The sequence below is a fragment of the Salvelinus fontinalis genome, chromosome 18 (genome assembly GCF_029448725.1).
Source record: "Salvelinus fontinalis isolate EN_2023a chromosome 18, ASM2944872v1, whole genome shotgun sequence".
NCBI classification, from domain to species: Eukaryota; Metazoa; Chordata; class Actinopteri; order Salmoniformes; family Salmonidae; genus Salvelinus; species Salvelinus fontinalis.
The window spans coordinates 46157380-46185221 of record NC_074682.1 but is presented as its reverse complement, the minus strand read 5'-3'; the positions used below and the strand labels follow the sequence as shown (position 1 = coordinate 46185221).

Sequence of the window (27842 nt, the reverse complement as noted above, 5' to 3'; positions counted from 1 at the left end):
AAACTAAGTATACAAATAGTACATAGTTACCATTATGCCATTTCATACAGATGTAGTATCTTAATTTGATCACACTTTTGATACTGATAATTTTCCTGCACATTAGAAAATGCAAATTGATAGTGTATTCAAGGTTTAATTAGGCTTTTAAAATGTGTAATTTCCCCTTTAAAATGTCAGACTTGATTTGCCTTAATGAAAAATGTATGCATTGTCAATACATCATTTAGAACATAGGCCACTTACTGTATCAATAACCATAACACAAATCTTACATTATTAAGCTTTACTTGAACAGATTTCTAACCCCAACAAATTGTGGATTTTCTTGACAAAAAAGAGAGCCCTAAAAATAGAAATATGTTATTTTCCATGTATTTATTAAAAAGGTGTGTAGCACTATATTGTCAATATATTCATTTACAATATGAATTTGTTGACACCAATATGCAAAAATGTGAAAGTATTACAATTTAAAGCTTTCCATACAAAATATTTATACATCCTATAAAATGTATAAATGTATAAAACTATAGGTGATAAGTGAGATATATCTGAGAACAGCAATATGTTGCTTTGCAAACATTTTGTAACAAGGCTTCTTTCTCATTAGGTTTTATGGAGTGTAGGCTCAGGGTGGGTCCTCTATTTTCCGATGATGATGTTCCTGTAGCCCTTGACGTGACACAACTTATTGCTATCGAAGTCGACCACCAGTTTCCTTAGGCCCGAGTGGGTGGGCGTGAAGTAGATTTTGACCTTGGCATCCTGCCCAGGTTCCACCGTGGAGTTAAGTCTAAGAAGGGTAAATATTTAGAAGTTACTCTATCTACATGCACTGTAACACTATCACACTACATTCCCAGCATACATATTTAGACAGTTGATTATTTTTCATGAAAGTTTAGTTAACCTGTCTAGGATCAGCGTGGCGCTAGCGGCACACCCCCCCCCCCCCCACTGAAAAACCAGTGCCGCGAAATTCAAAAAAAATATTTTTTTAAAATATTTAACTTTCACACATTAAAGTCCAATACAGCTAATGAAAGACACAGATCTTATGAATCCAGTCAACATTTCCGATTTTTAAAATGTTTTACAGGGAAGACACAATATGTAAAGATGTACATCTATTACCTAAAAACACATTAGCATATTCCACCATCTTTTATTTGTCCACCAACACCAGTAGCCATCACCAATTCGGCTAAACTAAGATATTTATAGCCCCTAACCAACAAAAAAACTCATTAGATGACAGTCTGATAACATATTTATGGTATGGGATAGGTTTTGTTAGAAAAAAGTGCATATTTCAGGTATATGGCATAGTTTACAATTGCACCCACCATCACAAATGGACTAGAATAATTACAATGAGCAACGTGTTTACCTAACTACTAATCATCAAACATTTCGTAAAAATACACAGCATACACGAATCGAAAGACACAGATCCTGTGAATACAGACAATATTTCAGATTTTCTAAGTGTCTTACAGCGAAAACACAATAAATCGTTATATTAGCTTAGCACATAGCAATTAGCAGCCCAGCATTGATTCTAGCCAAAGTGAGCGATAAAAGTCAACATCGCCAAAAGATATTAATTTTTTCACTAACCTTCTCAGAATTCTTCCGATGACACTCCTGTAACATCACATTACAACATGCATATACAGTTTGATCGAAAATGTTTATATTTAGCCACCAAAATCATGGTTAGACAATGTGAAATGTAACTCAGCTGGTCAGAATTTGTCCTTGCGCCACTTAGACAGTGATCTACTCTTATACATAAATACTCATAAACGTGACTAAAAAATATAGGGTGGACAGGGATTGATAGACAATTTAATTCTTAATACAATTGCGTTATTACATTTTTTAATTTATCCTTACTTTTCAATACAGTTTGCGCCAAGCGAAGCTACGTCAAAAAACATGGCGTCCTAAGCCACTAAAATGTTTCGACAGAAACACGATTTATCATAATAAAAATGTCCTACCTTGAGCTGTTCTTCCATCAGTATCTTGGGCAAAGGATCCTTTCTTGGGAGAAATCGTCTTTTGGTGGAAAGCTGTCCTCTTGCCATGTGGAAATGTCAACTACGTTCGGGATGAACTGAAAAGCGTTCCCAACTTTTCACATCGTTGCAAAAATAAATGTCCCAAAATCGCACTAAACGGATATAAATTGCTATAAAACGCTTTAAATTAACTACTTTGTGATGTTTGTAACTCCTATAACGAGTGAAAAGATGACCGGAGAAATATAACAGGCTAAACTAATGCTTGGAACAGGAGAGGGTCGGTGTCTTCCACGCGCGTTACGCAGCAAGAAAAGACTTGCTAGCTAAAGGTTTTTTTCATTTGTAGTGCCTGTGAACGAGCAATCGAGCCCGTTGGAATCGTCATCACGTAAAGGCATCCAGGGGAAGACGTAAGAAGTGTCCGTATAGTCATAGCAACGACAGTGCCCGTTTAAATGACTTCAGAAAAGTGGCCAACGTTTCTCAAATCTGACTCCATGTCAGGGAAATTGCTGTAGAATGGGCTCTGTTCCACTTAGAGACAAAATTTCAACTCCTATAGAAACTATAGACTGTTTTCTATCCAATAATAATAATAATATGCATATTGTACGATCAAGGATTTTGTGGGAAGCCGTTTAAAAAATTAGCCACATTAGCATAAATAGTCTAAACAGCGCCCCCATCCCCAACAGGTTAAATATCTTGACTATCTATGGATGTCTTTAGCTACAGATGTAGGATCTTCATTTGATCACTCTTTTGTTTCTGAGTCTTGAAATGCAAACCTGTAGTGTATTTTAGTTTTAAAAAGGCTTATAAAGTTTGTAATGTCCATTTTGTAATTTCAGACTTGATTTGCCCTAATGAAAAATAGATACAAAAAATACAAAAAATACAAAAAATATCCATGAATTATAATCCACAATAATTCACATTTCCTGTTGGTGCAGGATTATTTTCCCTCTGTAGTAAACTGTCTCAAATGTAGATCCTAGTGTGATAGTGTGATTGTAATTATTTTGCTGAGCTGACCAGCAAGGACTGTGTATGTATTGTATCAGCCATAGTTCTCTACATAGATATATATATGTCTGAACTAGAAAACACTTTGGATTAAAGCATGTGCTAAATAACCCTATTATAGTATAGGATATTTAATTATGTTTTAGAAGCTCGTCAAACTCATTCAAAACTGTTTTAATGAACAAATCCATTCATATTCTCATCTCGATTGTGTAACACCGCATGGAGCCAAACATCTAGGAGTCACATGCCAACCAAACCCACAACTCATCACAATCATCTGTCATGCCCTGATCTGTTTCACCTGTCCTTGTGATTGTCTCCACCCCCTCCAGGTGTTGTTTATTTTCCCTGGTGTATTTATCCCTGTGTTTCCTGTTTCTCTGTGCCAGTTTGTCTTGTATGTTCAAGTCAACCAGCAAGGTTTTCCCATGCACCTGCTTTTTCTATTCTCTTTTTGCTAGTCTTCCCAGTTTTGACCCTTGCCTGTTTCTGGACTCTGTTCCCGCCTGTTCCCACCTGCCTGATCATTCTGCCTGCCTTGACCTCGAGCCTGCTTGCAACACTGTACCTCCTGGACTCTGAACTGGTTTTGACCTTTTGCCTGTTCACGACCATTCTCTTGCCTACCCTTTTGGATTATAATAAATATCAAAGACTCAAACCATCTGTCTCCCGTGTCTGCATCTGGGTCTCTTATACCATCTGAATGCTTGGAAAACCAACTCTGACAAAATGATACTCTCACAATTAAATTATTATTATAAATACTGAATAAATTCAGACAAACATTTACGACCTGGTGAAACAGTCAGCTTCCGTCCAGCGAACTTCCTAGTCTTTGAGGTGAAAGTGTTTGTTTTCAAATCCAAAACATTTTTTGAGAAGATTCATGAAATTGTGGTCTTGGCAAAACACTTGGATAGTTAAAGTGTGCTTGAATTGTACATGGCTGGGAATTCAGTATCCAACTTAGCACTAATAAGACTTTTAGTCTGCTTTTGACATGTAAACACTATTGTGAGTCTGCTACAAAACATACATTTCCATTCTCATGAACACCTCCAACTCCACCAAGGCATGGGCATGCACCACTTGGTGACTAAAACATGATTGATTATATGTCTATGAATTATACATATCGTTTTAGACATCCCTGACAAACATTACATGTAATTGTTGCTTTGACCCTCACTAATAGGTCCTATTTACACTTATGTTGTTACTTTTAGCGGTAAATGCACTTGATCTGTAAACAGTCCCGTTTGGAAATAAACGTCACCCTGTCATGGTTCGCTCCTACCTCTCAGTGAAGATCTGTCCTCCAGTAAGATTGGACCCCTCCACGGTGAAGCAGCAGTTCTGCAGCGGTACTGGGAGAGGGTTCTGCAGAGTGATCTCAGCCGCCAGCTTACGGTTCTCTTTGGGTTCCCCAAGGATCTATATATCAGGGAACATAAATTATCTTAATGCTTTGACATATTGCATTTCATCGGCTAGGCGAACATGGAGAACGCTCCATCTCTGATAATCACACTCAAGCTTGCAATGCCAGCTGGAACGGTTCTTTCAAACAATTTATCAGATGTTGACACATGTTGACATAAGACAGTTGATTATTTTTTATGAAAGTTTAGATAAATATCTTGACTATCTATGGATGTCTTTAGCTACAGATGTAGGATCTTTTTGTTGTTGTTGATATCTCTGATAATTACACTCAAGCTTGCAATGCCAGCTGGTACAGTTCTTTCACATTGTGACCTCTGTTCTGGCATGAGTATTTCCAAGGAACTTAGTTATCTTGGAGCTGTGGTTAGCGTCCTTGGCTTGGGACCAAAAGCTTTAACATTTTTGATTCCCTAGTCAGAGTACTCCACTGAGGTTGCTGCAACAAGTATACTTATTACTCATGTTAATCACTGTATTCTTGTGTTTTGTAAAGTTTTAAAGTAGTGAGAATAGTGGCCGTACCCTGACTTTGATCTCGGGGTTAACCAGTACGACGTTCCTCACAGCGAGGTAAGCCTCTTGGGTACTGTAGTCTAGGAGCAGAGCCGCCAGCCGGATCAAGTTGTCCTCAGTGAGGTTCTCTGCATACTTGGAGTAGTTCATCCTAAGAGCAACCCGCTTTTCTGGAGCGAGACATAAAGCAGAGAAAGTGAGACACCATCCAATTCCTCAGGATGTTGACATGTTGACATAAGCAGATACATAGAACACTGGACAGTATGATTTCAATGCACACAGACACACATTCACAAATTAGCATTAGACATGAAATAACATGAAAAGATAACTCCATACATGATCTTAAACTCTAAATGAGCTACAGTATATCACGCTCACATATACAGTGCCTTTGGAAAGTATTCAGACCCCTTGACTTTTACACATTTTCTTACGTTACAACCTTATTCTTAAATGGATTAAATAAAACAATTTCCTTATCAATCTACACACAATACCCCATAATGACGAAGCGAAAACAGGTTTGATTTTTTTTTTTGCAAATGTTATTAAAAACCAAAATATATTTACAAAAGTATTCAGACCTTTTGCTATGAGACTCTGAGCTCAGGTGCATCCTGTTTCCATTGATCATCTTTGAGATGTTTCCACAACTTGACTGGAGGCATTTAGTTTTACTTGTATTTAAGAGCAGTTGGAGGCCACGGAAGGAGAGTTGTATGGCATTGAAGCTCGTCTGGAGGTTAGTTAACACAGTGTCCAAAGAAGGGCCAGAAGTATACAGAAATTGATTCTACGAATTGATTCGAGTCCACCTTTGGTAAATTCAATTGATTGGACATGATTTGGAAAGGCTCACACCTGTCTATATGAGGTCCCACAGCTGACAGTGCATGTCAGAATGGCTGAAGAAATTGTCCGTAGAGCTCTGAGACAGGATTGTGTCGAGGCACAGATCTGGGGAAGGGTACCAACACATTTCTGCAGCATTGAAGGTCCCCAAGAACACAGTGGCCTCCATCATTCTTAAATGGAAGAAGTTTGGAACCACCAAGACTCTTCCTAGAGCTGGCCACCCGACCAAACTGAGCAATTGGGTGAGAAAGGCCTTGGTCAGGGAGGTGACCAAGAACCCGATGGTCACTCTGACTAGAGTTCTAGAGTTCCTCTGTGGAGATGGGAACATCTTCCAGAAGGACAACCATCTCTGCAGCACTCCACCAATCAGGCCTTTATGGTAGAGTGGCCAGACAGATGCCACTCCTCAGTAAAAGCCACATGACAGCCCGCTTGGAGTTTCCCAAAAGGAAGCTAAAGACTCTCAGACCAGGAGAAACAAGATTCTCCGGTCTGATGAAACCAAGATTGAACACCTTGGCCTGAATGCCAAGCGTCACATCTGGAGGAAACCTGGCACCATCCTCACGGTGAAGCATGGTGGTGACAGCATCATGTTGTGGGGATGTTTTTCAGCGGCAGGGACTGGGAGACTAGTCAGGATAGATGTAAAGATTAATGGAGCAAAGTATAGATATATCCTTCATGAAAACCTAATCCAGAGCGCTCAGGACCTCAGACTGGGGCAAAGGTTCACTTTCCAACAGGACAACAACCCTAAGCACACAGCCAAGACAATGCAGGAGTGGCTTTGGGACAAGTCTCTGAATGTCCTTGAGTGGCCCAGCCAAATCCCGGACTTGAACCCGATCGAACATCTCTGGAGAGACCTGAAAATAGCTGTGCAGCAACGCTCTCCATACAACCTGACAGAGTTTGAGTGGATCTGCATAGAAAAATGGGAGAAACTCCCCAAATACAGGTGTGCCAAGCTTGTAGCATCATACCGAATAAGACTCGAGGCTGTAATCACTGCCAAAGGTGCTTCAGCAAAGTACTGAGTAAAGGGTCTGAATACTTGTGTAAATGTGATATTTCATGTTTTAAATTTGCCAACATTTCTAAAAACCTGTTTTTGCTTTGTCATTATGGGCTATTATGTGTAGATTGATAAGGGGGAAAAACAATGTAATCCATTTTAGAATAAGGCTGTAAACTAACAAAATGTGGAAAAAGTCAAGGGGTCTGAATACTTTCCGTAGGCAGTGTATATATACACAAATCTTTCCATTATACAAAGCCAACTGACCTTCTCCAGGTGCCAACTGTACGTTGAGCAGGTCTTTGAACCCACAGTTCTCTCCCAGAATGCCGTTGTAGGACACAGCTCTGGAGCCGAACACCAGACGGCACTTCTTCTCATTGGGCGTGTTGTTTGTAATCACGGCAAACACGTCAAAGTCACAGCCCTTTCTCATCTCCGTGGAAACCTTGATGACGATAAGCAGGCCAGCATTGTCTTGCTGCTGCAGTAGTTTGTTCTGGTGGTTGGCTTTTGTAAAGGCCTCCCTTTCCTCGTCAGAACCTGGGGGCACAGAAAGCAAAAGTTATACATGCTTTCATATACTGTAAATTAACTCTGATACATTCTGACACATTTAGGGAAGAATAAGAACTTGTTTCCAGAGTAGTCTTTAGTGAACTTCACCATATATTTCTTATTTTGAAGCTCCATACTGTATCTGATTGTACATATAATGAACAGACTACTTCAAATACTTAGGAAAGTCACATATTCTTTCTAATCTGCTGTCTTGGCGGCATATTGTGGTGTAATGTGACATTTGTGTGTCCTGGTGGAATGTTACAGTGGTGTCATAGTGAAGCTCCCTACCCTCAGGGTACTTGTACAGGTGTGTAATGTCCTCTCTCCTATCACTGCCCACGCTCTTAGTGCTGATCTTCAGCCCCACTTGGACGGAGCTGATGATCTTCTTCGTGCTGCCATCTTTGCTCTTCATAAAGGTGTGCACGTCAGCATTGACCTCCGCAAAAACAAATGAGGCGTCATATTTATAGGTGAGCTCGCCCTCCTTGATGGCTTTCAGTGGGATAGGGCCACAGCAGTAAACCCCTGAAAGAAGGACAATCTGTGAGGGAACTGAAGATTACATGTTTTTATGACATATCTGAAGCCATATCCTGATGATTAGCAATTCAGGAGTTTTCTGGAATCACTACACATGAATTGGGGTCAGGCCCTTTTATGGGCTAATCTGAAATAGTTGGGGTTATTGTAGTTGGGGTTATTGTAGTTGAGATTATTGTAGTTGGGGTTATTGTAGTTGGGGTTATTGTCAATACCATCTAGGCCTCACCTTCACTCTTCTCCTGTGGAGTGGGGTCCATGACCTGCCAGCCGTCAAAACCTGGTTTGAGGTCAGGTCTGGTCATCCAGTTCTCGACCCAGCAGTGGTAGTTCCTACAACAACACAACAATAGTAACCCCTTAACCGTTTCCAGACGGTCTGCTACAACTGAAGGACATTTGCTCATATACCCAACCTCCGGAATGCCTTGACTATTTCCAGATTGTTGGCAAAAAGCATGAACAAATACATGGCTAGCTCTGTATTGAATTTGTCTGAGTGGAAATCCACCAATTTGATAGTCCTCCTAAGGTCTCACCATATCATGTCTCTGGACTTCTGAACAAGTTGTCCGTTCTCATCCACGTAGCGCTCTATCACCAGGTCACTATTGGTGTCGTGGGCTGAATTGTAGTTGGTGACCAGTCGACAAGGGATGCCCAGGGCTCGTGAAACTGAGAGGGCACATAAATCATGTACAGTTAGCCAATACTACTCATCAACTATTCTACTACAGGTCTAACATATGGCATTATAAATACATCATACACAAGTATATATTTTACAGTTAGGTCATTTAGCAGACACTCTTATCCAGTGATATACAGAAACATTTTGGGTAAAGTTGCTCAAGGGGACACCTAGTTGGCTTGGGGATCGAACCAGCAACCTTTTGGTTACTGGCCCAAGGCTCTTAACTGCTAGGCTACCTGCCCCCCTATTCATAGAATCACATCAAATCAAACTTTATTTGCCACATGCGCCGAATACAACAAGTGTAGACTTTACCGTGAAATGCTTACTTACAAGCCCTTACCCTTAACCAACAGCGCAGTTCAAGAAGAAAATATTTACCAACTAGGCTAAAATAAAAAGCAATAATAAAAAGTAACACAATAAGAATAACGAGGCTATATACAGGGGGCACCGGTACCGAGTCAGTGTGAGGGGGTACAGGCTAGTTGAGGTAATCTGAACATGTAGGTGGGGGCAAAGTGACTATGCATAGGTAACAAACAGCGAGTAGCAGCAGTGTACGGGGGGGGGGGGGGGTGGCTGGGGGGGGAGTCAATGGAAATTATCCGATAATGATTTTTATGAATTGTTCAACAGTCTTATGGCTTGGGGGAAGAGGCTGTTGAGGAGCCTTTGGGTCCTAGACTTGGCGCTCCGGTACCACTTGCCGTGCGATAGCAGGGAAAACAGTCTATAACTTGGGTGACTAGACATTGTCTCTGACAATTTTATGGGCTGTCGCCTATTAATAGACACCACCTATTAATTTATATAGGTCCTGGATGGCAGGAAGCTTGGCTCCAGTGATGTCCTGGGCCGTTCGCATTACCCTCTGTAGCGCCTTATGGTCAGATGCCGAGCAGTTGCCATACCAGGCGGTGATGCAACCAGTCAGGATGCTCTCGATGGTACAGCTGTAGAACCTTTTGAGGATCTCGGAGCCCATGCCAAATCTTTTCAGTCTCCTGAGGGGGAAAAGGTTTTGTCGTGCCCTCTTCACGACTGTCTTGGTATGTTTGGACCATGATGGTTTGTTGGTGATGTGGACACCAAGGAACTTGAAAATCTCGACCTGCTCCACTACAGCCCCTTCGATGTTAATGGGGGCCTGTTTGGCCCGCCTTTTCCTGTAGTCCACGATCAGCTCCTTTGTCTTGCTCACACTGAGGGAGTTGTTGTCCTGGCACCACACTGCCAGTTCGCTGACCTCCTCCCTATAGGCCGTCTCATTGTCGGTGATCAGGCTGTTGTGTCGTCAGCAAACTTAATGATGGTGTTGGGAGTCGTGTTTGGCCACGCAGTCGTGGGTGAACAGGGAATGCAGGAGGGGACTAAGTACACACCCAAGGGGCCCCAGTGTTAAGGATCAGCGTGGCATACGCGTTGTTGCCTACTCTTACCACCTGGGGGCGGCCCGTCAGGAAGTCCAGGATCCAGTTGCAGAGGGAGGTGTTTAGTCCCAGAGCCCTTATCTTAGTGATGAATGTGTTACTAAAGGTGTCTTGTGCAATACAAAAAGGGGACAGAATGTCTCTTACATAATATAATGATACAGTATGTAAAAAACTCAGTCTTAATGTCTATGCATTTATGTCTAACCTGAGCAGGCCACTGCTGCAAACACCCAGCATTGGCCAAAGCGCACAGGCTGACAGGCATTTGTGTCCCAGTTCCGGAGGATCTCCACACTACCCTTCCATGACAGAGGGCTCACCCCGCCGTCATAGTCATCATTCCACCTGCCCAGCAAGACTCCCTTGTCGTCATTGCAGTTCACCTGAGGGACATGGACAACAATGGTCAGGCTCTTCATTTCACATTCAGCTTTGTTATATTGAGCCTTGCTATTTGCCATCTACTATATGTTCAAGTGTATATTTTATATTCGATTCTACTGTATGAACTGCAGTGTGTAATGCAGTGCATGACAGGATGTGAAACTGATTGATGTGATCTCACCATGGCACTGAGGACTCTGGACACATAGATTGGGTTTCTCCTCCCTGAAGCGTCTTTCCCAGGGTTACGCAGGCACTTCGGGTTCATATCCAGGATTCTCAGACAGGCATTCAGGATCCCATCCTCAAACTACACCACACAGAGAAAACCACACAAGGTCAAATCAATCTGCTATTTATTTTCAAAAGGGAACTAAGCATGCAAAGGTGAGCAAAAGATCGAATAAAGATCAAAGGATTAGAAGTATGCTTCTCGTCTTTGATTCTCTTCTGAAAATATCATGTGCAAACGTTTAGTAAAGCTGAACAACAGTGTGCACGATATGCAACTATGACACACACCAATTAGATAATGAGTTGTATCAACAATTGAACCTTGGTCTCACCATCTCAGTGGGATTATCATGATCTGTCAATTATACACAGATTGAACCAATGGAAGCATCTTGATGTGGAAAGAAAATAGCCTCAATTGGATTTTATCAGTCAACAGTTCACTCATCACAAGTTCTTCTCAACCATAATTTATCTTCTCACTTTATCAAACTTGTCAGGCCACTCATACAGATGTAGGATCTTAATTTGAGCTTCTTACCTACAGAAGGAAAATATTCCTGCAGCAACAGGAAATGTAAATTATTATGTGGATTATAATTATTGGATATTTTTGTAGGGGTTGATTGATAATTTCTTTCATAAGAATAAAATGGAAATGATAAACTTCCTTTTTAAACCTCAAATACACTACAAGTATCACCCTGCAAAAGGGTGATCAAATTAAGATCCTACATCTCTAAATATACAGTACTATGAGGCAGCATAATCTCACCTTTGAAAGTGCACAGTACAGTAGTTACATTGGAAAGCAGTTCAACATACATCTCTTGATGAATGGCTATTTCTCCCTTATCAGGGTAAGCGTAAGCCAAATTCAAAAGCCAAGCCTTTATCACTACCACCAAATTCTGGTTTGTCTCTCCTCAAGGAGGCTGTTTATACAACGATCAGAGCTGTGCTGCTGTTGGTACCTGGCCATAGTTCCAAGGTGTAGGGATGGGGTATTTCCAGCTGCCTCGGTAGATGATACCATCTTGAGCCAAGATGTACTCCCTCAGTTTCTCCTCACTGTCCATGTACACCACATCACCTGTAACATATCATACGGAGGGGATGATGTAGGAAGCAATTGGATGAATTAGAACACAAAAAATGTGGACCACTTTTGGCTCGTTAGCACCACTTTCAAATCTACTGGCTGAAATGATACAAAAGTTTGAGAGTGCATCTTTAATGAGACAATCTGCTGTCCATTTACTTTGATGTCTAAGGTAATAAAATGTCTAAGTGTAACATGTATTGTAGATACAGCACATGATAGGGCTAAACATTTAGAGATACTGGAAAATACTTATCCATCCCATTCTCCGTTGTATGATTATCATATCATCTCCAAAACTACCCTTCATCCATCCATTCATCCATCCTGTTCTCCCCACTGTGGGATCCTTCCTGTAAACCTGCATCTCTCCATTGGTCATGCTGGCTGTCTTTGTAACAGAGACATCTAAAGCGCCTATCAGTCCAAAACATGTACGCATACATGTTCTAAAATATTGGACTGTTGGCTCTCTTACTTTTCTAATTCTCAGCACGGCTCAAGCAATTTCTCCAACTGTCAACACATTCCGCATAGCTATGTCTCGTCTCTGCGTCTGTCAATTACTCTTAAGGCATTCCACTCAACTATGCATAGCCCCTACTACACTCAGAGACAGAATGATGTATGGAATGTTTACCTACCGGTGCACCAGGGGTTATAGAGCAGCACAAAGTCCACCCTGCCCCCCTGACCCAGGGTCAGGCGCCAGCGTCCGATGGGCGCGTCCGGGGGGGAACAGATGGACAGGGACACCATGTTCCCGGGGGGACTTGTGATGGCGGCGCTCCAGTGGGAGGTGTCGATTTGGTCGGTCAGCCCAAAGGAGGCCTGTGTACCATACTGGTCAGAGGGCTGGGGACCTAGTAGAGGACATGAAGAAGAGAAAGAGGGAAAGATGGAACACTAGGGATGATGTAAAGGACTTCAAAGCCAAAACACTAGAGCTTACCTACTTATTTTACCATTGGAGGTAAAGTAATTTTGGCCATAGCTATTCTGTCATTCTTTGTCATAAGATGTGTCAATGGATCTCATTAGTCTAAAGTGAGGGTTTAAATAGGACTTGACAAAAGTCATTACCTCGACAGAAGTTGCTGTCCTTTATAAGAATTACGTTCTTTACTGTATTATAACAAATATGAAGCACACAGATGCTTTCAGGTCACACATGAAACATTTTCATAATTCAGACAGTACAATTGACATGCTATTCCCAAACCCTTCAGCGAGAACATTGGAAAATGGTGGACAATTCCACAGGGATCAAAGACGATGGAAACTCAGCTTCCTTCAAGTGACCTCCGTTAAGATAAACTGCCTGAAATGAAATTCCATTGTGTTCAGACTGGGCATAACGCCAAAGAATCACGCCTTTTAACCCCTTTGCATTCAGCAGCATGCTGAAACAACTTAGATTCCTTCCTTGGCTGTTATGTGTATTAAAGTTTATATTACAGCCCATTAAAAAATAGTTTAACTTTCACTGTGATAGCCTTATCTTTGAAAGGACACATGCTTCCTGTGGAGTGGTCCTCTTCCTGTTCTCAAACTGGTGGATACTGTAGAAACTGCTGTGGTCTGTACAATGGCCACTCCACCCCTCTTATGACTGTTACTTACATCTGGCACATTAATCTTGATTAAAACATCTGATCATTTCAGTGTTTTTCCCTAGATATTTCCAAAGGCGGGACAGAAAGGGTCCCAAACGCAACATCTATGGTTCCTGACAACAGAACCAAAGCCCAAAGCCTGGGCAGGGTGAGTAATGTTAAAGGAGGCAGGGTAGAGTGTCAGCTAACTATTCTGCAAGAGTCAATAGCGTTATCACTGAAAATTTGAACAGGCTTAAACGGTTTCCCTTTCCTTGAAACAACATTGGACCTCACCATTAGCTTTTCTTACTCCTTATCACTTTGTAGATCATAATGACCATTGGGGAAAATAAACAAGTTCCCAATGCCAATAGAAACACGTTGCCATAGTACCTACCCCAAATACAAGTGCGCCAAGCTTGTAGCGTCATACCCAAGAAGACTCGAGTCTGTAATCGCTGCCAAAGGTGCTTCAACAAAGTACTGAGTAAATGGTCTGAATACTTATGTAAATGTGATATTTTTAAATGTGGGTGTCTGGAGTCTTTGACAATTTTCAGGGCCTTCCTCTGATACCGCCTGGTATAGAGGTCCTGGATGGCAGGGAGCTCAGCCCCAGTGATGTAATGGGCCATACTCACTACCCTGTGTATCACCTTGTGGTTGGATGCCAAGCAGTTGCCATACCAAGCGGTGATGCAGCCAGTCAAGATGCTCTCAATGGTGCAGTTGTAGAACTTTGAGGATCCGAGGGCCCATGCCAAATCTTTTCAGCATTCTGAGGAGGAAGAGGCATTGTCGTGCCTTCTTTATGACTGTGTTGGTGTGTTTGGTCCATGTTAATTACTTAGTGATGTGGACACAGAGGAACTTGAAGGTCTCAACCTGCTCCACTACAGCTCTGTCAATGTGGATGGGGGTATGCTCAGCCTCCGTTTCCTGTAGTCCATGATCAGCTCCTTTGTCTCCTCCCTATAGGCTGTCTCATCGTCTTTGGTGATCAGGCCTACCACCATTGTGTCATCAGCAAACTTAATGATTGTGCTGCGTTCATATGCGACCACGCCGTCGTAGGTGAACAAGGAGTACAGGAGGGGACTAATCACGCACCCCTGAGGTGCCCCCGTGTTGAGGGTTAGCGTGGTGGATGTGTTGTTGCCTATCCTCACCACCTCAAGGCAGCCCGTCAGGAATTCCAGAATCCAGTTGCAGAGGGAGGTGTTCAGCTTAGTGATGCGCTTGGAGGGCACTATGGTGTTGAGCACTGAGCTGTAGTTGAGGAACAGCATTCTCACATAGGTGTTCCTCTTGTACAGGTGGGAGAGGGCAGTGTGGAGTGCAATAGAGATTGCGTCATCTATGGATCTGTTGGGGCAGTATACGAATTGGAGTGGGTCCAGGGTGTCTGGAATGATGGTGTCGATGTGAGCCATGATCAGCCTTTCAAAGAATTTCATGGTTACAGATGTGAGTGCTACGGTGCGATAGTCATTTAGACAAGTTACATTGGCGTCCTTGGGCACAGAGACTATGGTGGTCTGCTTGAAACATGTAGGTATTACAGACTGGGTCTCTGGTCAAAATCTAAACAGCAAGCCAGTTCCAAAATCGACTTATTGGATAGCTCCAGTGAATACCTGTGGATGGTTCCTATTACAGAAATGCCCGTAGAAGCCAAAAATGTAAAGGTAGTGAAAAAAAGGCCTTAGACTTCAAGGGGTTAAAACAATAGAAAAATATAGCAGAGAGTATGTTGTTATAGTGTCACACACTATGCAGCAGCACATGCATGAGGTATTTTCAAACTTGCAGGGAAGTTAAGATTTAGACTTAGGCAGCCTTTTCCCACCTGTGTTTTGTGGTTAGTTGTTTTCTGTCTAGTTTATGCACCTTACAGAACTGTTTCGGTTTCTTCATGTTGTTATTTTGTTCAAGTGTTTTGGTTAATAAAAAAATCATGAACACTTACCACGCTGCGCTTTGGTCCGATCCTCATTACGACGAGAGCTCTGACACTACTGTTGTTTAGAGGATAGCGAAACTGTTTGATCCTGCTCCAATTATCAGTGATAAGACTATTGACTCTTAAAGAACAGTTAGCTAGCTGACACTCTACCCTGCCTCGTTTACCATTACTCACCCTGCCCAGGCTTCGGTTTCTGCTGTCAGGAACCGTAGATGTTTGTTTTGGGACCCTTTGTGTCATGCCTTTGGAAATGTCTAGGGGAAACACTGAAATGATCTTATGTTTTAATTAAGATTAACCTTTAGGATTTAACCTGTTTGGGCTAGGGGGCAGCGTTTTCACTTTTGGATGAAATGCGTGCCCAGAGTGAACTGCCTCCTACTCAGTCTAGGATGCTAATATATGCATAGTATTAGTAGTATTGGATAGAGAACACTCTGAAGTTTCTAAAACTGTTTGAATGATGTCTGTGAGTATAACAGAACTCATATGGCAGGCGAAAACCTGAGAAAAATCCAACCAGGAAGTGGGAAATCTGAGATTGCTTGGCCTACCGAATACACAGTGTCTATGGGGTCAAGTTGCACTTCCTAAGGCTTCCACTAGATGTCAACCGTCTTTAGAAACTTGTTTCAGGCTTCTGCTATAAAGGAGGGGGGAATGGGAGCTGAATGAGTCAGTAGTCTGGCAGAGTGTCAGGCTCGTGACGCGCGGTCCCGATAGAGTTAGCTCTCATTCCAGTGCTTTTCTATAGACAATGTAATTGTCCGGTTGGAACATTATTGAAGTTTTATGTTAAAAACCGCCTAAAGATTGATTCCATACATCATTTGACATGTTTCTACGACCTGTAACGGAACTTTTTGAGTTTTGTCTGGATGTAGTGCTCTCGCCTCATGAAGATGGATTACTGGGCTGAACACGCTAACAACAAGTGGCTATTTGGACATAAATTATGGACTTTATGGAACAAATCAGTCATTTATTGTCGAACTGTGATTCCGGGGAGTGCATTCTAATGAAGATCATCAAAGGTAAGTGAATATTTATAATGTTATTTCTAATTTCTGTTGACTCCAAAATGGCGGATATTTCTTTGGCTGGATTGGGCTCTGAGCGCCGTACTCAGATTATGCTTTTTCCGTAAAGTTTTTTTGAAATCTGACACAGCGGTTGCATTAACCTGTTAAGGCTAGGGAGTGCTGTTGTCACTATTTATGGAAATCGTGTAATTTTTGAAACGGCTTCCTACAAAATTCTTGATCGTACAATATGCATATTATTATTATTATTGGTTAGAAAACAGTCTATAGTTTCTATAGGCGTTGAAATTTTGTCTCTAAGTGGAATAGAACTCATTCTACAGTAATTTCCCTGACATGGAGTCAGATTTCACACATTTTGGCCCCTGTTCTGGAGTCAGTTATAAGGCCACTGTTATTCCTATGAGTATACGGACACTGCTTACGTCTTCCCCTGGATGCCTTTACGTGATGACGCTTTGAATGGTATTGATTGCCCAATCACAGCCACTATAAATGAAAAAACCCTGTAGGTAGGAACTCTTTTCTTGGTGCGTCATGCGCGCGGAGGATACCGACCTACTGATTTTCCAAGCATTAGTGTAGCCAGTTATATTTCTCCGGTCATATTTTTACTCCTTATAGGAGTTAAAAACATCATAAGGTAGTTAATTTAAAGCGTTTTATAGCAATTTATATCCGTTTAGTGCGATTTTGAGACATTTATTTCTGAGCCACTGTGAATCTCTGGGCACCGTTCCAGTTCATGCCGAACGCAGTGTGCATTTCTGCATGGCAAGAGGACAGCTTTCGACCAAAAGACGATTAGACCCAAGAAAGGATTCTTTGACCAAGATTCTGATGGAAGAACAGCTCAAAGTAGGAACAATTTATTATGATAAATCGTGTTTCTGTCGAAAAATGTTAGTGGCTTAGGACGCCATTTTTTTTTACTTAGCTTCGCTTGGCGCAAACTGTATTGAAAAGTAAGGATAATTTAAAAAATGTAATTCCGCGATTGTATTAAGAATTAAATTGTCTATCAATCGCTGTCCACCCTATATTTTTTAGTCACGTTTATGAGTATTTATGTATACGACTAGATCACTGTCTAATATGGCGCACGACATGTTCTGACCAGCTGGGCTACTTTTCTCATTGTCTAACCATGATTTTGGTGGCTAAATATGCACATTTTCGAACAAACTGTATATGTATGTTGTAATGTGATGTTACAGGAGTGTCATCTGAAGAATTCTGAGAAGGTTAGTGAAAAAATGAATATATTTTGGCGATGTTTACGTTATCGCTCTCTTTGGCTAGAATCAATGCTGGGGTAATGTTTGCACATGTGCTATGCTAATATAACGATTTATTGTGTTTTCGCTGTAAGACACTTAGAAAATCTGAAATATTGTCTGTATTCACAGGATCTGTGTCTTTCGATTAGTGTATGCTGTGTATTTTTACGAAATGTTTGATGATTAGTAGTTAGGTAAACACGTTGCTCATTGTAATTATTCTAGTCCATTTGTGACGGTGGGTGCAATTGTAAACTATGACATCTACCTGAAATATGCACATTTTTCTAACAAAACCTATCCTATACCATAAATATGTTATCAGACTGTCATCTGAGGAGGTTTTTTCTTGGTTGGTGGCTATCAATATCTTAGTTTAGCCGAATTGGTGATAGCTACTGGTGTTGGTGGACAAAGAAAAAATGGTGGATTATGCTAATGTGTTTAGCTAATAGATTTACATCTTTACATATTGTGTCTTCCCTGTAAAACATTTTAAAAATCGGACATGTTGGCTGGATTCACAAGATCTGTGTCTTTCATTAGCTGTATTGGACTTTAATGTGTGAAAGTTAAATATTTAAAAAAATAAAAAAAAAATTGAATTTCGCGGCTCTGCCTTTTCAGTGGGGGTGGGGGGGGGGTGTGCCGCTAGCGGCACTCCGGGGCTAGACAGGTTAAGGAGAAGTCTATCTTTAATTCTGTGAATAACACTTGTATCTTTTATCAATGTTTATTATGAGTATTTCTGGGATTTGATGTAGCTATCTGCAAAATCACCGGATGTTTTGGAATCAAAATATTACTGCACGTAACGCACCAATATAAACTGAGATTTTTGGATATAAATATGCACATTATCGAACAAAACATACATATATTGTGTAACATGATGTCCTATCAGTGTCATCTGATGAAGATCATCAAAGGTTAGTGATTAATTTGATCTATATTTCTGCTTTTTGTGACTCCTATCTTTGGCTGGAAAAATGTCTGTGTGTCGTTGTGACTTGGCTCTGACCTAACATAATCAAATGTTGTGCTTCGCTGTCAAGCCTTTTTTAAATTGGACACGATGGGTAGATTAACAAGAAGTTTATCTTTCATTTGCTGTATTGGACTTGTTAATGTGTGAAAGTTACATATTTCTAAAAAATATTTTAGAATTTAGCGCGTTGCCTTTTCAGCGGAATGTTGTCGAGGGGTTCCGCTAGCGGAACGCCTGCACTAGATTAATAAAAAATTCAATAACATTTATCTAGTGCTTTTCACATGGAATTGATTAATCGACAACTCAGGGATAACACAGTACCTGTCTCTACGGTGAGGTCAAGGGCGCTGCCATCAGGCTGGTAGACGCCCGAGCGGAGGTGCAGGTTGATGGTGAACGGCTGGCCCCTTCTCACGATGAGGCGCTCCACCCCGTTGAGCTCCGTGCGGTGGTCTGTGTTGTTGAACTCACACTCCAGGTCCCATCGGGCAATGTCCAGTGCTGGGAGATGGATGAGAGAGAGAAAGGAAACAGTGAGTAGAAATACCTCAGGATTGACCCAGCCAGTTACAAGGGAACTTTTTGGGGGTGTCAATCCAGTCTTCAGTATAATAAGGCTTAACACTTTCTGACAAATGTGTTCGTCAAAAGTGCTATACAAATATTATTTTATCGATTAATTGTCTTCTCTTTCATGGTGCCTCAGTGGTGGACCAAACTCCCCCATTGCTTTTAAGACAATTGGGTCTCTACCTGTTTTTAGCTAGGCTGATGACCTTCCTCTTCAAACTGGCTCCCCAACTCTCAAAGCTGGTTCCTTCCAAGTAGACCACCCCTTTCTCTCACCGCCAACGGCACTACTACTCTGGAAATGTCTATAATAGTTGCTTTACATTGTTTTGTAGCATTTCAATTCTGGTACTTCATTCTATTTTTAGCACTACAATGAAGTATTCTACTAACCTCTGAGGAGAGAGTTGCTTGTATTTATGCTAGCTGTCCAGCTCTTTGACTATGTGCTTTTACAGAAAGAGCGTCTGCTAAATGTCTGTTAACACTAGAACCACTGGGACTCAAGCTAACGACCAGCCATTCGGACTCCAACATTCTAACAGTGTAATTGAGAACATTTCATATATGCTATTGCAAAAACAATAATTTGGTTTTGTTTATGAAGGTCTTCGGTAACATTGGAATATAATATTAATTTTAGAACACCATAGCAATTCCATTAGTTTATTTTACTATAGGATATACTGTATGTAAAAACAAACACACAAAAAACACAACATTTCATATGTTCAATCAATTTTATTTGGGGAATGCCTTTATTACAACTATGAAACTAAAAGCATATGTGTTGGAACACGGCAACAGCTTATTTTTATAACAACAAAATAAATAAAATACCCCAACCACAAAGATGCATGGTCAGCAAGACGTGTGGTCAAATGATGAAAACATCAGTAGCCTAAACATCATTATAAGTGTCAAGGACGGAGGGGGGCATGACTTTACATTTTTCTTATACATGAGCTGTCAAAATGACTCCTTTAGCAGTTTTAGTTTTAAAGAAAATGTACATAAGCTATGGTATACTTAATCATATTAATAAGTGTATAGCCTATAGAATAAAACGTATGCATGGATAAATCATTAAGGGTGTCGAATTAACTTGTGGTAAATAGGCCTTAGACAAATGGTTAAAGGACTGACGCAAATTGTTTCCAGACATTTTCAGACCTTCTGCCATCTTATCTCTGGCAGCAGGCATGAATTGAAGGACTTTCATTGTTATTTAAACTAACCATAAGAGTTCACTTCCTGTTGTTGAGTGTAAAGAGAAAAAACCTTACCTGTTGTGTAACAGAAAGACTTGTATTGCCGTAAAAATCATAGGAATCCTTCAGACAGGAAATGCTGCTTTGCAAATAACTATCTTGGGAACTATATTTACTCAAGTACCACTAGTGGGTAAGTACTACACCAACCCATAGAGACACAGACTTGAACTCTTTCATTGATTCATTTAAAAAAGGGAAGTATTTCACAAGAGAGAAAACAAGAAAACATGAATGAGCAGTGTTCTGTCACTCCCTGCGAGGTGTGCAAGCAAATACTGTACACCTCCTTGTCCCCAGGGCTCGGTGTGTGAATAAGATCCCACCCTCTGATTTCCTATTTACAGTCATCCTGCTTCTTTAAGACAAGACTGGTTGTTGTTAAATAATATTGGCAGGAGAAAACGACATGAAAACAAAATGTGAGGTGACAAAGGTTATGCCCAAACTCCTAGAAAAGGGTTCCAAAAGTGGTTGGTTCCCAATAGAACCTTTTTCGGTACCAGGTAGATCCCTTTTGGGTTCCATGTAGAACCCTGGGTTCTTCATGGAACCCAAAGGGTTCTACCTGGAACCAACAGGGATTTCAAAGGGTTCTCCTATGGGGTGAACCTGTTAGGTTCTTATTCTCAGAGTTAAAACTCACCGGACACAATGAAAGCTCAAACCAAGTTTATTCTTCCCAGAGGGTCAATACAGCTGCATCAGACAAGGACATATTCACACAAGCACTGATATGTAAACCTTTCTTCTATGCTGAGTCTCCTTCTACACATCTGAACAAACATTGCATATTTTATTTGCTAGGCAGGAAACTAAGTGATACGGGCCATAAACTTTTCTTTCTTCCTTAACGTGACCTGACCTGCCCTCCACCCCCTTCATCACTAATCCATGGCTCTCTCCCCTTATCAATGCTTGCCACATGTGATCACTTTCCCTACACTCAGTACATTCCAAGCTTAATTGCCCCCACCATATACCTTCTTCCTACAGATAAACATTAACCTCTGGTGTAGCCCCTCGGCTATGGCACCCCTCAGGTCTTTGTTACAGCTAATGACTAATAATATTTAAAGTTTAGAAATCCAAACCTATCAAACCGAAGTACCCTTATTGGTTCTAGACAGTACATAACAGCAAAGACTAAGTGACAGTTGTTTCCAATGGTTTGTTTTTGTTTGCATGGTGCATTAAAGCTTGGTGTTCTAACACTGGTCACTGGTTAACACTTGAAGTGTTAAGATACCACTGTATGCTGGGTTGATCAGTCACTGACACGCAATATAACATTACCATCTTGTTTCACCAATCACTTTTGAGCTGCATTGTAGAAGCGTTTGCTAGATTCTTTATTGTCTTCTTCTAATGCCTCTTAAATGCCTCTTAAGGGAGAAGTAAATGGAAAGTACATGAAAGTAATCAGATTATGTTACTGAGCTTGGGTAATCCAAAAGTTACATTACTGATTATAATTTAACAGGTAACTAGTAACTGTAACATATTACATTTAAAAAGTAACCTAACCAACCCTGACTACATGTATGACAAATCCATTTCTGTAGGAACATCTGGATAGTGTATCTTCTACATTTGACCAACCGTGGGGAATTGTGCATGTGTTTTACACCTTGTAGTTGAAGAAAAGTGGTCTTTCAAAGGAGACAAACTTAAGTCTCCAGTCCAGCTCTTTCATCCTAAAGAGAAATTAAGTTGTCAATAAGCCTATTTTACTCAGTCATAAAGCGTCTGGGAACTTGTGCTTTTCCACAGCTAGAGGCAACAGGACTACAAACCTAGAATCTGGAGACCATTAGGCAGATTGATAGCAGATAAACAACTAAAATGTTGTTTTCGACAACACAGTCCAGACAACGCAAGCTCAATCAATGTAATGGTAAAGTTTACTTATTGCTGCTTTTCATTCTTGTATTACACAGTTGGTATCAAATAAAATGCATTTTTATTAGACACTCTCGCATTGTGGAATGAAAGCTGATGTAAGATAATGTGCAGTCTGAATTTAAACGGAACGGTTTCTGTAATTAAGGTGTAGTTATTGTTGTTTTGCTTTGTTCTATTGCACTGGGAAGACAGTGTATTACAGTCTGTCACAAACATGAATAGTGCAAAAATATATTTCCGGACAGAGATCTAGGTGAGCTATGTGTGTAGGGGGGGGTCTTCCCATTTATGTGATCACATGCCCCCATTGAGCAGGCTACTACCATGAGGTCACCATCTCCACCATGCCATCACTCGAGACTTACACTCCCTTGTTTTGCTTCCAGTCTTCTAAACTTGAACAACACCACATCAAGTGTCCTGTTATAGGCCAAGCAGAATTACTGGGCCAGAATAAACCCAATAAGGTCTGGGCAATGAAAGATCCTAGTCAGGGAAAAATGCACAGAAGCAGGTACAGTAAATCCCAGGAAAAATAAATACGTTCTCCCTAATCACGAATGAAGCGGCAAGAGCTCTCTCTCTCTCAATTCAATTCAATTTAAGGGCTTTATTGGCATGGGAAACACGTTTACATTGCCAAAGCAAGTGAAATAGATAATAAACAAACAAATAATAAACATGTTTAATTTTTCTTCTCTCTCTCTCTCTCTCTCTCCCTCTTTCTCTGTCTGTATAGTGTATGCGTGCTTCTCAGCGTTGTCTGTATGTGTCTGCGTGCTTGTGTGTGTGTGTGTGTGCAAGGTGTAAAAGGTTTGAATGGGTTCATAGGGGCTTCGCAAAATCATTCCAAGGACAAATTAAGTTCGCCACAGTTTCTGGTTGCAGTTACAGCTGCTGTCTGCTATTAAAAGCCCAAAGTTCCCTTAGCAACACTTAACTCCCTCTGAAACACATTCCTCAGATGCATTGAAGATGCATACGACTGGGCTAAAGCTTATGGTTAGCTGACAAGGTGGGAGACAACACTTGTGTCATCAGCAATGGTGAGCCAGAAAAATAAAAGTCTGCTTTTATATATATATAAAAATTACATTTGGTTCTGTTAAGACATCAACCCCAATGGCCTATAGACAGCATGTTAAGCTGTCATTTAGTGGTTATGGCAATGTGAAAAGAAGTTCTCACCCCATCCAACCTTTAGATGTTGGATGACAGTTTTGGTTGGTGCAGTTGTCAGAATGCTGTTCATTGACTACAGCTCAGCGTTCAACACCATTGTCCCCTCTAAGCTTTTCACCAAGCTGAGGACCATGGGACTGAACACCTCCCTCTGCACCTGGATCCTGGACTTCCTTAAGGTCGACCCCAGGTGGTGAGGGTAGGCAACATCACCTCCGCCACACTGACCCTCAACAAGGGGGCCCCACAGGGGTGTGTGCTTAGTCTCCTCCTGTACTCCCTGTTCACCCACGACGAAAAGCGAAAAGCTTCTATACCCATGCCATAAGACTGCTAAATAGCTAACTAAATAGCTAACAAAATGGCCACACAAACTATCTGAGTCGACCCTTTACTTTTGCACTGTCTCTATGCACACACAGGACCCTACATACTCACGCACACTAACACTCCAACACGCACGCACGCACACGCACACACGCACACACACACACACACACACACACACACACACACACACACACACACACACACACACACACACACACACACACACACACACACACACACACACACACACACACACAATCACTTCATCATTTGCTCACACACACATAAGATGCACACACATTTATACTGACTCTATGCACATGCACACACACTCACATACAATCATCACATACGCTGCTGCTACTCTGTTTATCATATATCCTTATTCCTAGTCACCTAGTCATACAGTATATACCTCTATCACGCCAGTATCCCTGCACATTGTATATTTGGTACTGGAACTGACTGACCCTATATATAGTATGCTTACTTACTTTCTTGTGTTCTTCTTTGTTATTTCAATTTATTGTCTGTTTTTTGTTCCTCCTTATGTTATTTTTAGTACTACATTGTTATTGATTACTGCATTGTCGGATTTAGAGCTTGCAAGAAAGGCATTTCACTGTATTTGTGCATGTGACATTAAAACTTGAAACTTGAACTTTCACACCATTATCACACCAACATGCACTGTAAAGAGGCTGCTGTGAATTTAACTAACAGGCAGCTCAGTGGCAAGGAAAATTCTGTATGTCATATTACAGTGTACCTCACCTGAAATTCATTGAGGGGAAGGTTTTGCATTTGAGTATTTTACTGTAATTACAGCAGATTGGTGCAAGCAGGTTGGCAGCTAGGCAAAGTGTTCACGCATACAGCATAGCATCCAAAATAGAGGGTTGTCTAACTTTTTGTTTTGCTTTGGTGAGGGGTGTGTGTTTTTTTATTGGGCACAGGGGAGGATAGTGTGTTTTGTCCCCCTGGTTTACATTACGTTTTGCAGGTTTTACTGACTACAGTGCCTTCAGAAAGTATTCATACCCCTTGATGTATTCCACATGTTGTTGTGTTACAGCCTGAATTCAAAATTGATTCAAATTATTATTTTTCTCACCCATTCACACACAATACCCAATTCTGACAAAGTGAAAACATGTTTTTATACATTTTTGCTAAAGTATTGAAAATGAAATACAGAAAGATCCATTTACATAACTATTCCCACCCCTGAGGCAATACTTTGTAGAAGCACCAAAAGTATGTTCAAATGAGTGGTTTCAGCTATTTCAGTCCCACCCATTGCTGACAGGTGTATACAATTGAGCACACAGCCATGCAATCTCCATAGACAAACATTGGCAGTAGAATGGCCTTACTGAAGAACTCAGTGACTTTCAACGTGGCACCGTCATAGGATGCCACCTTTCCAACAAGTCAGTTCATCAAATTTCTGCCCTGCAAGAACTGCCCAGGTCAACTGTAAGTGCTGTTATTGTGAAGTGGAAACATCTAGGAGCAACAACGGCTCAGCCGTGAAGTGGTAGGCCACGCAATCTCACAGAACGGGACGACCAGTTTGCAACATTCACTACAAACTGCCTCTGGAAGCAACATCAGCCTAAGAACTGTTCGTCGGGAGCATCATGAAAATGGGTTTCCATGGCCGAGTAGTCGCACACACACCTTAGATCACCATGCGCAATGCCAAGCGTTGGCTGGAGTGGTGTAAAGCTCGCCGCCATTGAACTCTGGAGCAGTGGAAATGCGTTCTATGGAGTGATGAATCACACTTCAGCATCTGGCAGTCTGACGGACGAATCTGGATTTGGAGGATGCCAGGACATTCAAGACGATTCTGTGCTCCCAACATTGTGGCAACAGTTTGGGGAAGGCCCTTTCCTGGTTCAGCATGACGACAATGCCCCCGTGCAAAAAGCGAGGACCACACAGAAATTGTTTGTCGAGATTGGTGTTGAAGAACTTGACTGGCCTGCACAGAGCCCTAATCTCAACTCCATCGAACACATTTGAGATGAATTGGATTGCAGACTGCAAGCCAGACCTAATCGCCCAACATCAGTGCCTGACCTCACTAATGCTCTTGTGGCTGAATGGAAGCAAGTCGCCGCAGCAATGTTCCAAAATCTAGTGGAAAGCCTTTACAGAAGATTGGAGGTTATTATAACAGCAACGGGGGGGGAGGGGGGGGACCAACTCCATATTATTGCCCACGACTTTGGAATGAGATGTTCGACGAGCAGGTGTCCACATACTTTTGGCCATGTAGTATATTTATTTTTGTATTATTTTTTTGAGGGATAAAAAAACTCAATATACCTTAAAATAACTAAAACCAAATTGAAACTGTGTAGAAAAGATGGATCTAGATTCATACAGTTTCTTGCCTTTGTCCAGCTCGCTAATAATCACCTAAATGAAAGCTAAACAGCCAGGGAGAATAACATTTTTTTTTTAAATGGAAAATAACAATTTGGTGTAAATTTTGATGGCGAGGAAATATTTTTAAATTGTGCACATGTGGCCCTCAGGCAAATTTTGATTGACACCGCTGGATAAGGTCATCAATGGCAACCTAACCTAATGTAGCAGGCATAAAAGAAACCAGCTACTGGTAAGATATTTGCCATCATTTGTCCATAGCAGGGTTTCCCAAACTCGGTCTGTGTAGTGCAGAGGCAAAAACCAAAAGGTGCACCCAGGGTGTCCCCAGGACCGAGTTTGGAGAACCCTGGTCCATAGTGAAGGGATGGATCAGGTTTCACTTTGCTGTTTAGTTTTGAGATTTTTTTCTAAACGAATCAATTGTTCACCAGCCTTTTAAGGTTATATTGAAATCCTCTAAATGATTCAAATATTTAGATACATATTCTGGCATATGGCTCAGTCCTGCAAGGAAGTATTTATTTTAGGAAGCAATAACATGATAAGCTATTTTAAATGATCTGCCACTGTCCACTGTCTAGTTTTTCGTTGATATTGAAAAGAAAATGCATTAGTTGTTAAACTGTTGATGAAACTCAAAAATGTAATTCACAGTTATGTTCAAATGCTCAATAATGCTATGCACGTACTAGAGAGAAGATTTACAGAGATACAACACACTCAATAAAACAATGCAAATAAAACATTTCAAACAGTTATTACAATCTTACCTTGAGCCATTATCGCGTTGATGTACAGCCGGGTAATAGTCTGTGTCAGGCTCTTGAAAGTATTCTCTACTCTGCGCAGCTACTCTGACTGTGAACGAAAGTCATATTTGTAGTGGTCATGCGCGTCACCAAAATTCATTGGCAGTTGACTCATTTGACCATTTTGCGGAAGCTGACGGCGTAATGCATAACGTGGGTTGGGAAGTCATCTGTGCGTGTTGGTTTTCTTCCGTCGAACGCCCTCGTGCGCGTGCTCACATGCCTGAGCAAGCACGCACGCACTCACACAGAAACATCCACATACACTCTATTGACGTATTGACCTTGTAGCGACCTCGTCCTATACAATAGTTGCACAATTTCCTGCATACATTTGTGTGACAATAGGGAATAGGGAAGTCATTTTCATTCAGTCATCATGTCAGGAATAAAATGTACATCAATGTCAAATTACAATTTACTTCTAGGAAATACACTGAACAAAAATCTAAACTCAACATGCAACAATTTAAAAGATTTTACTGAGTTACAATTCATATAAGGAAATCAGTCAATGGAAATACATTCATTAGCCCCTAATCTATGGATTTCACATGACAGGGCAGCTGTGCAGCTATGGCTGGGCCTGGAAGGGCATAGGCCCATTCACTTGGAAGCCAGGCCCGGC

The 27842-nt window shown here is 41.2% G+C and overlaps 1 protein-coding gene across 1 annotated transcript; it reads right to left on the bottom strand.

Annotated features, from left to right (window-relative positions):
* Window positions 1–120: 120 nt before the first annotated feature.
* On the bottom strand, window positions 121–27283 carry LOC129815633 (protein-glutamine gamma-glutamyltransferase 2-like). The gene is made up of 13 exons (XM_055869612.1): window positions 27176–27283; window positions 19066–19245; window positions 12511–12729; window positions 11739–11857; window positions 10712–10840; window positions 10352–10529; window positions 8556–8691; window positions 8246–8349; window positions 7762–8001; window positions 7177–7452; window positions 5034–5194; window positions 4363–4499; window positions 121–796 (listed from the first exon to the last, which is right to left on the bottom strand). The coding sequence occupies exons 1-13, from the start codon at window positions 27183–27185 to the stop codon at window positions 646–648; spliced, it is 2040 nt and encodes a 679-aa protein (XP_055725587.1). The 5' UTR covers window positions 27186–27283; the 3' UTR covers window positions 121–645.
* Between the last annotated feature and the right edge of the window lie 559 nt (window positions 27284–27842).